Below are 10785 nucleotides of genomic sequence, written 5' to 3'. Positions count from 1 at the left end.
GTGGAGGCAGATACGATAGGGTCTTTTAAGAAACCTTTGGATAGGTACATGGAGCTTAAAAAAAATAGAGGGCTATGGGTAAGCCTAGTAATTTTTAAGGTAGGGACATGTTCAGCACAACTTTGTGGGCCGAAGGGCCTGTATTGTGCTGTGGGTTTTCTATGTTTCTGACATATGCTAGTATTATTAAAGCCGATTCTAATAGTCAACATTTCGGACTTCAACATTGCCTTTTTTTTCCCCTCTCCATAGATACTGCCTGAAATTAAAAACATAAACACGAGGAATTCTGCAGATGAAGGAAATTCAAGCAACACACATCAAACATACATCAGGACCAACGAAGGGTCTCGGCCCGAAACGTCGACTGTACCTCTTCCTAGAGATGCTGCCTGGCCTGCTGCGTTCACCAGCAACTTTCATGTGTGTTGCTACTACCTGAAATGCGGAGTTCCTCCAAAATTTTGTGTGTGTTCTGTTCACACTTTTCCTTTGCCTTCTATCACTCTGTTCCCATTCTCCCTTTATTAGATAATCTCTGTTGTTATCAAATCTTCCCTCTCATCTCGACTGTTCCTCTTCTTCTCCATCCGCCCAAACTCCTCCTCATTCTCTGTCAACTCCTTTACCCCCTTACTCTAACCCGCTCTTCCCTCCACCCCCATCCGGCTCTTCCTCAACCTCCCTCTCGCTTATCCTCTTCCCCTCTCCCTCATCAATCCTTACCCTCAGCCCACTCTCCCCACCCATCTCCTCCCCCCGGCTCCCTCTTCTTCCTCGGCCTACTCACCCTACCCTTCCCTTCGCCTACAGTCCTTTCCCCGCCTCTATTGCTTCGGCCTTTGGCCTCTAACTCCGCCCCGCAGAAGAGCGGACGCCCCTTTCCTCTCAGCCGCCGTCGCCGTCACCGCTCTACGTCGCGGCTCTCCACGCCTCCTCGGCGCTTGACGCCCTCCTGATGGAAAGAAGGGACGAGGGAAGGGGAAGAGGCGGGTAGCTCTGCGCATGCCCGGCGGGCTCCTCCGGGTTGCCGTGTTTGTGGAGCCACGTTGCCACTTTGTAGCAGAGCGACGAGTGCGGAGTAGCGAAGGGGCGAGGATGTCTTCCCCACCCAGGGAGAAGGTGGAAACCAAAGCCGGCCACCCTCCTGCTGGTATGTATGCACCTTGTTCCGAGAATGACGATTCGCAGCACCATGTAATTGGTTTGCTTTCTTTCCCGTCGAATACTGGCCGCAAACTTGGCTGAACGTTGGAAATAAATCACTTCTGCAAGTATTGAATATGCTGTTCAAGTGACGCAATCGCGCAGACCAGTTTATGGGATTTAGCATCGAGGTTCCTGTTTCAGCATTTATTCCACTGTGGGGTTTCTAATGCATTTGGTGACTGATGTTTTGTTCTTAAGACAAGAAAGGATTTGCATTTTGTTATTCTGCTATTCACTGGGTAGATATGTTTAATCTGGAGACGGCAAAGATCAAGTGGAGAAAAGTAATAAATTGTCTCTTCTGTCAATTAGGTTTGAGATTATTTCTTCAAATTTAAAGCTTGTATTTTCAAATTGAATAGAATGGTTTAAGTTTTAAATGGCAACAAGTGTCAGTCGAATAAGACTTCTGTAAAATCACGAAAACACGTTTACTGGACAAAGATATACAGTATATTAGTTCTGACAGCGTTCATAGAGAAAGAGAAAAAGCAAGTTAGCGTTTCAGATCAGGATATTTCTGCTGTTATACCATTTAGTATTTCATAGATGAAGATATGCAAAATGAGTAGAAGGCTGGAACTAGGAAATATAAACTCGAGATCTATAAGGCCTCTTTACTCTGTCATTCCAACAGCCACAGCTTGGCAACTTAAAAATGGGAGGTTTGTCTATTTTTTGTCTGTAACCCAGTCCATGTTCCATCAATTCCATGAGCATTTTTTTCTTGTTCAGTAACCTTTCACATGGCACCATATTCCAAGAAACATTCACTATGATCATGTTACTCTTTATCCACCATGATAGTTACACCTTTGAATTACACTCAAGTAGATTTATTAATCATTATTTCCCTTTCTGTTGCCTGACCCACAGGTAAGGTTGATGAATCTGTAGCCCCATACTTTCTCACTGCTTTCTCAAATTGGAATGTTGCATTTGTTGTTTTCCAACTTGCTGGCTTGGACCTTGATCTTTCCAGATTGGAGGAAAATTCGGAAGATCAGAATGAAATTTATTATTACTGCCATACGTTGTGTAATTTGTTGTTTTGCAGCAGTGGTGCAGTGCAAGGCATTAAAATCCTAAAGAAGCAAACATTTGTGGGGTTGTGGCCAGGGTTAATCGAGGTGCACCTAGGGTTAGTTGGGGGGGGATGTGCCCCTTTGGACATTAGGATTAGGTTTGTGGGTAGGGCTGGTGAATGTATTTGTGGGGCTGGGAGAGATGAGGTCATGGAGTTTAGTGTGGTGAGGTAAGTTGGGCTGTGGCGGATAGGGTAGTGGAGCACATTTAGATTGAGACATAACGTAAAAATTTTTACTCATGTATGTGAAGGATGTAAGTAATAAAGTCAATTGAATTCGAATAGTGCAAAAGACAAATAAGGGGATGGTTTTCATAGGACTGTTCAGAAATCTGATGGCAGGGGGAAAGAATTTGTTCTTAAAATGTTAAATTTCAGTCTCTAGGCTCCTGTACTTCCTCCCCAATGGTAGTAACACAAAGGGAATATATTCCAGATGGTGAAGTTCTTTGACAATGGATGCCTCCTCCTTGAGGCATGACCACCTGAATTCATCAATATTCAAAAGCATATACCAGGGTAGACAGCAACTTCAGGTTAATCACTTTTATCAGAATTGCTGAGTATTTTCCAGCATTTTCTTACTTTAAACCATCTATCCACTTGCTGCCTTATTTCAAGAATGGGGGTTTGTAAAATTCGGATGCCTTTTTGATCTGGACTCTCCCTATCTCTGTTACTTTGACCTCCTGGGATTTAATTTACTGTTGGGAAAGAGGAAATACAGTTTCACAGTTGAGGTTGACGTAATTTACTTGTTAACAATGGTTTAATGACTCGCATCATCTCATGATCTGTCACTTTGTGTACGTTGTCAATCCCAGAAACGACACTGACACTTGTAGTAGAGCTCCACTATCAAACAAACTTAAGAAAATTTGCCAACGATTTCAAAGTGACACTTAAAATTAGGAAAACTCACTGAAAATTTCAGAGGTATCAATTTCTACTATTGGGTTTGCACCTTGAGTTCAACCTATTGGGTTCAACTTTGGTTTTCATCAGCAAGCTGCTAGTTATCTACAGTTTTTTGCCTGATTAATGACTGCATTATCTGGCTTTGCTGCTTCTAGAACCTTGATGACTACTGACTGAATTTTTCAGTAGAAACAGGAGTGAAGTAAGAGAAAAGATGGGCAAATAAGAGGAAGGAATTATGGGATGTGATTTGCAACTTAAGTGCACTGCCATCCTTCACTTTGCAGTCTTTTATTTTAAAATTTGACGTCTTAATGTACGCACAGTTTGTAGGTCCATGGCCTAAGTTAATTTTCCTTTTAATCCTCTATTGGCAAATCATTAGGTTTTTACCTTTGGACGTAAATGATCAGAGATGAAGCTTGTATTTCCTGCCCCAAGTTTTTCAGTGATTAAAAGATAAGTAATTATTTAGAGACACACACACACACACACACACACACACACACACACACTTACTCACTCTCACACACACTCACACTCACACTCACACACACACACACACACACACACATACTCACTCACTCACTCACTCACTCACTCTCTCACACACACACACACACACACACACACACACACACACACACTTACTCACACACACACTCACACACACACACACACACACACACACACACACACACACACACATACTCACTCACTCACTCACTCACTCACTCACTCACTCTCTCACACACACACACACACACACACACACACAAAATGCTGGAGGAACTCAGTAGGCCAAACGCAACATTCTTCCAGCATTTTGCGTGCGTTGCTCGGATTTCCAGCATCTGCAGATTCTCTCTGTAATTATTTAGAAATCTTTTTTCGGCGTCCATGGTTTGGACTTGGTGAATGATTAATTTCTTAGATCACTTAAACAATTGAATGTCTAAATATGCATTGTTTAATGCATAAATATGTGATATATTTATGTCCAGGCATCATCATTGTAACTGATTAACATTGTATTTCCTAATAATTGAAGATATATGACTAGGTTTGTGCTGAAATTTTTTTTCTTTTTATCGAGGTCCTATGGTCTGTTATCTTACCTTGTACATTTTTTTTCCTTTTTTCTCCCTCATCTTCTTTCTTGCAGTTTAAATATTTGGTCTGCAACTTTGAGCCAAGCTGGCACTGCAAGTAAGTTGGAGCAAACATATTCAGGCATGCAGCATTAGGAACGAACTTCCATTGACTTTACCTGTCGGTTTCCTGCCCTTGGAACATGTTTATTCTTGCAGCATGCCCCGAGGTGCTGACGCACCTTGGGAGCCTAGCGAAAGACATGGACTATACAGGCGCAAATGTCAGGTACTCAAATGCCCTTGACGTTTATCTCATACTTCTTGATACTGAATGAGTGAAAGTGAAAAACATTAAAATTACTGAATCAAATTAAAATACATGCACACATGCTTGCAGACTTGGGAAGATAGTTATTTAAGTCGAAATATTTAAATTAATAATTAAAATGAAATTAGCTTCTAATTACTCTCTCCTTGCTTCCCCTACCCTACCTGGCACTACCAGTGTGTCATTTTACTTCCATTCCCCCCCCCCCCCCCAGTCTACCAGTCACCTCGGGAATCTTTCTTACCACTCCCCATTGCAGCTCTCCACTCTCAGTACTGATGCTAGGTTTTGACCTGAAGCGTCGACATTTTTTTCTCCCCACAGATGCTGTTCAACCCGCTGAGTTCGTCCAGTAGATTGTTCCTTTGGATTCCGGCCTCTGCGCTTCTGATTACTGTTTGGCAGCTTACTGCTTTCATTGGGCTGTTTGTTGGGTTCTTAAATTCTATTGCATTTCTTTATTTTCCTGCAAGAAAATGAATCCCAAGGTAGTGTATGGTAACCTGTGCATACTTCGATAATAAATTGACGTTGACTTTGATTTTGAGGAGATTCATGCTGTCCCTTTGGATTTAATGCAGCAGACAAGCTCTTAAGATTTAATATTTAAGATTTAATAAGATTTTGATTTCTGCTGAGAACTTGTGCCTAGCTAGGTGAGTAAAAGCCACCAGATCTGAGTATTTCTCCCGTCTTAACTGGGCCATTGGAGAAAGCCATTTCATTTAAAAAGAAATTGAAGTAGTTTCTTCAAACTTGGATTTCATAATTTTTCTTAGTGCTGGAAGAACTGTTACATTTGAATTTACTATGAATATTTGTCATGTGGTCAGTTCATACTTACCAATATAAAATATTGGGAAAATTATGTTTATTTTTAAAGAATTGCCAAGTACTGGAAAATGGAGGGTTGTGAAAATACACTTTACTATTTGGAAAGGAGTCACCATAATTGCATCCTAAATTTTTAACAGAAAATATCATGCAAGTGGTAAGACAACTGTGAGTTCATTTTGCTGACATTGATAATTGGTGAGCCTATAATGCCATTTCCCCCATATTTTATGAATCCTTGAATAGATAACAATTGCTCAATAATTGGATTGATTAAACTGCCCTTTCAGAGAGGGCAAACTGACCTCCCTGTGCTACGTGTTTTGGAGAATCTCCAGCGTTTTTTTAGTAATGGTGTTTTAGTTACTCCATTTGTAAAGTGAGGTTTGAATTTACCTGAGCACTTATCATGCACAAAAAGACAGTGTATTCATCAAAATGTATAAGATCCCTAGGGGGTTTAACAGTGTTGATGTGGAGACGATAGTTCCACTTGAAGGGGCATGAAGTAAAAAGTTGAGACAAAATTCTTTCTTGTGGTGCTGCATGTCTTTTGAACCCTTGAACAGGTGTAGGAAACAGTGATTCATCTTTCAGTGATTCTAAAGTCAGTAATAGGTAGAGTTTTGAAAACCGCAGCAACATTAAATGTTACAGTCAGTAGATTGAAATGCGGAGTTGAAATTACAATCAGATAAGCTATGAACTTGCATGATGGACAGCTGGATGGGCTAACTGGTCTATTAATGGGGTCCGTATAAATGGGGTTTAACATCAGAACCTATCAAAGATTTGCAATTCAGAATCTGATTTTTAAAACTAATGAGAATTCAAAAACTACGGATAGTGGAAATCTACAGAAATGGTGCAAAAGTCTTTGGCACATATAGGTAGCTAGAGTGCTAAGACTTTTGCACAGTACTGTACTTGTCAATGTGGAGCAGAGAGCGAGTTAGTAGATTTGGTGGGAGAAAACGATTTTGGGAATGGCGAGGGTGGTGCGCTGCCAGAGGGATGTGGGACAAGTGGCAGAGGAGAGCCAGGGCAGGGGTGGCGCAGGTGCAGACACACCCAGCCCTGAGACACCACACAAGGTAATTTGATTCCAAACGATTGGTTTATTGATCATTACAGAATGTCTCTCTGGTGCTTCCCGCTCCCTCCCCTCTCCCTTCTCCTTTTCCCAACCGTGATTCCCCTCTCCCTGCCCTCTTCCCACTGTCAGTCTACAATAGAGACCCATATCAGAATCGGGTATATCATCAGTTATGTCATGAAATTTGTTGTTTTTTTGTGTCAGCAGTACAGTGCAATACATAAAATTACTGCAGGTTACTGTGCAAAAGTCTTAGGCACCCTAGCTATACTTATGTGCCTAAGACTTGAGCACAGTGCTGTAAAACAAAACACAAAATACTGGAAATATTCAGCAGAAGTATCTGCATATGTGGGAAGAGAAAGAGAGTCACTACTTCAGGTCAGAGATGTTTCATCCAAATTGAAAAGGAGGCAAGTGAAACTGGTAAAGCTGCAGGTAGAATGAGTGAAGGGGATGTCCTCGAAAGGATAAAACCAGGGTGAAAATGAGGATAAACTGGGAATGAGGTTATTTGATCAGTGTTTGAATGGGAACAGTAGGAGAATGAGAACCTAGATGAATTTAAGGGTTGTGAAATGTAGAGCAGGACAATACGCCCAACAGGTCAGACCGCATGAGTTCTCCATTCCCAGAGAGGTTTTAAAAAAAAAATGAAGAGAATCAAAAATGAGCTGGAATGGATGACTGATAGAGACCAAGAATTCAAATCACCCAAGCTGTAGAATTAAATTACTGAATTTGGAAGGCTGCCTCATGGAGGACATATCCAGTGAGGCCCAACACACACTTGAGAAATAGCATCTCTCATCTGGGCAACGTTCCCTCTTAATTTTTTTTGTAGCTGTGGGGACCAACCATTGCTCTGAGCAGGATATTTTTACGTGGCTGAAACCTGCTTGACACTTTAAATCTTTTTTTATATAATACGCACACTATGAATTTTTAAATTGAAAAGTCACATACTTTTTATTAATTCAAAGGTATAATGGAATACAATTCAACAAAGAAAATCTTTTGTTTTTTCATAAATTTTTTCTCGCCTGTCTTTTTTTTACAAATCCATTGTCTGTAAACACAGTCCAGATTAATTTTAGTCCTCGTTAGTACATCCAAATCTTCCACTTCCAATCTGTTTCTGGTTTATATTTGATTGAAGTTATGAGACTGAATCAACACTCGCAGTCAGCTTGAAATGCTCCAGCGATGTCAACAACAATTGACAGTTCTTCAAATTCCTTGTTTCTGAGCACGTTACTCAACATATCATTGATCATTTTAATTCTCAGAAATGACAAATTTGAAATCACAGTATTGCTGTGATACTTTTGAGGCAACACTTCCATCATAGTTCCTAATAGTAGGTGAGTATCTTGTTTTGTCCTCCGTACAACGCCCTGTTTTCCAAATTCAAAATGGGTGGCGTTTGCAATAGCAACAGGGTCAAAAGCTTACCATTGTTGTAACTCATCATCAGGAAATCTATTATCCGAGAGATTACACACACGTTGAATGAACCAAAGAATAGGCGTAGTATCGGCGTCAGAACTTATTGATGCAAGCAGGTCTTTTACTTTGTCACTCCAATAAACAGTATCACCAAGAAACTGACTGTAACTTCTTAATTTTTGCTTTTGCATACTGCAGTGGTTCACTTGTAGTCAGACAGTTTTTCTGAAATGTGGACTGAATGGCCTGTTCCTGGGCTGTAAATTTCTATGTTTTATGAAGGAATTTAGAAAGAGATGCCAGATATTCTAAAACATTGTTAAGGATAGTTAATGGTACTCGATATTGTCGATTGGTCAAAATTTTCAGGGAGTAATCGCTGATTGATGGTCAAATTCATTAACTTACTGGATCAAAACTTCATAATTCCTCATTAAGACAGTAACAGCTAACTGTCTTGACAGCCATCTTACTTTGCTTAGTGGTCTAAACAAAGACTGTGGACTTAAGGAAGGGTAAGACAAGGAAACACATAACAATCCTCATAGAGGGATCAGAAGTGGAGAGAGTGAGCAGTTTCAAGTTCCTGGGTGTCAATATCTTTGAGGACCTAACCTGGCCCCAACATATCGATGCAGCAAAAAATAAGGCAAGACAACAGCTATATTCATTAGGAGTTTGAAGAAATTTGGTATGTCAACAAAAACACTCAAAAACTTCTGCAGATGTACTGTGGAGAGCATTCCCACAAGCTGCATCACTGTCTGGTATGCAGGGGCTACTGCACAGGACCAAAAGAAACTGCAGATGGTCATAAATTTAGTCAGCTCTAACTTGGGTACTAGCCTACAAAGTACCCGGGACATCTTCAAGGAGCGGTGTCTCAGGAAGGCAGCATTCATTATTAAGGACCCCCAGCACCCAGGGCATGCCCTTTTCTCACTCCTACCATCATATAGGAGGTACAGAAGCCTGAAGACATGCACTCAGCGATTCACAAATAGCTTCTTCCCTTCTGCCATCCGATTCCTAAATGGACATTGAACCCCTGAACACTGCTTCACTTGTTTAATATATATTATTTCAGTTTTTGCACTATTTTTAATCTATTCAACATGTGTAATTGATTTACTTAATTTATTGCTATTTTTCCTCTTTATATTATGTATTACATTGCTCCTGCTCAGTTAACAAATTTCATGATAATAAACCTGATTCTGATATGACACAACATCACATTCTGTGACTAGCTAGTTCTTCCAGTTTTCCTTTTATTTTACTGACTACCTGCTGAACATAGTATACACTATTTGTAGCAGTGTTTCTCTATCCTGCATAATTGATCATTTTTCCATGCATCGTCCTTCCCAGGTCTTTTCTGTGTTGCTCAGATTCTCCATCTCTTGTCGAATAATTGCTGCTACACCATCGTTCTTTCCAAGCATAGCGTTTACCCTGTCTGACGTAAACATCACCATATTTTGAAAATCAGGATTGCTGTTAACATAAAACTTTTTTCATTACTTCAACAATAGTGATACTGTCATGCACTTAGTTTCAAAGTACCCATGAACACAGTCTTATAGAAAGTTTCATTTTCTAGTTGAAACTTAAAATTCAGAATTACCATTTTCTGTACAGACATATCTGTACTTTCGTCAGTAATTAGTGCATGGATGGCAGATCCACAATTCTTCAGTTACCTGTTTCTGAAGCACAAAGCTGATGCATTCAAATTCAAATTCAAATGCATAATTCTTGCTGCACCAACCCTGGTATGTTTAAGCATTTAGTCACGTGCGTGAATTTCTTGCTTGGAATGCATAGAAGCATTAATATAATGTTAGCAATTACTGCTTTGTCTATATCAGAGTTAGACGACTTTCGCGGGTTTTGTTTCACTCTGCCTCACACTCTTTTGCATTTTCAGGTAACATATGCAGATTTTACACATTTCTTCTAGTTGGGTAATTTGGTAACTGCACCTTTATGAATTCTGTAGTTTTTATTTATTGACCGAGCCGCACCACCCGGCAGTCTTCAATTTAGTCATAGCCTAATCACAGGACAACTTACAATGACAAATTAACCTATCAACCAGAACATCTTTGGACAGTGGGAGGAGGAGAGAGGAAACTGGAGCATCAGAAAGCGTTGTAAAGCATTGTGGTAACTACCTCGCTACCATGCCGCCAAATTCTCTGGTTAAGGTGTCATTTTAAGTTATTTAACTTGTATACTTACCATTTTTTTTCCACTACTGAACTCACCCCCAACTTTTGCTTCTGCGGAAGTAGTGCAGACAACCTTGCCAGTATCTTGAGATGTAAGAATATCTCTAATTTTTTTTTGATGCGAAGAGGGTAATTCAGTATCTACAAGTTGCAAAAGCCATTCTACATTAAATTTTGTACAAGCTTTATTCTTCAAAGTATTTACCTTCTGCTTTTCTTTTTGGCATACTTAAGATACTAAAAATAATAATTATTATTTTAAGAATTTAACAAGGCAAATTGAAAAATTTATAGTTGTAATAAAAGAACCATTCATGCAAACAATTCTATAGAAACAAATTTTTACCTTGGTCTAGTGAATTTTTTAATTAAAGAAACCTTAATAGATCATGTTTTTTTTTTGAAAGATTACTTACTAAAAAAGTCAAAATATATTACTTTTCACATCAAACATACCAAAATGCACAACACAAGTATACAATGTCAGGCAGTTAAAACAACTGACAGGTACAATAGCAAAAGTAAAATGTTCTGTG

The 10785-nt window shown here is 39.7% G+C and overlaps 1 protein-coding gene across 1 annotated transcript in view; it reads left to right on the top strand.

Annotated features, from left to right (window-relative positions):
* Window positions 1-916: 916 nt before the first annotated feature.
* dap (death-associated protein) overlaps window positions 917-10785 on the top strand; it is a 107656-nt gene continuing 97787 nt past the window's right edge. The window contains exon 1 of the mRNA XM_072283523.1: window positions 917-1153. Within this exon, the coding sequence (XP_072139624.1) occupies window positions 1006-1153 (148 nt within the window). The 5' untranslated portion in view covers window positions 917-1005. The remainder of the gene's footprint in view (window positions 1154-10785) is intronic.

The sequence above is a fragment of the Mobula birostris genome, chromosome 19 (assembly GCF_030028105.1).
Source record: "Mobula birostris isolate sMobBir1 chromosome 19, sMobBir1.hap1, whole genome shotgun sequence".
NCBI classification, from domain to species: Eukaryota; Metazoa; Chordata; class Chondrichthyes; order Myliobatiformes; family Myliobatidae; genus Mobula; species Mobula birostris.
The sequence above is the reverse complement of the archived record's forward strand: the minus strand, read 5'-3'. Positions and strand labels throughout refer to the sequence as shown.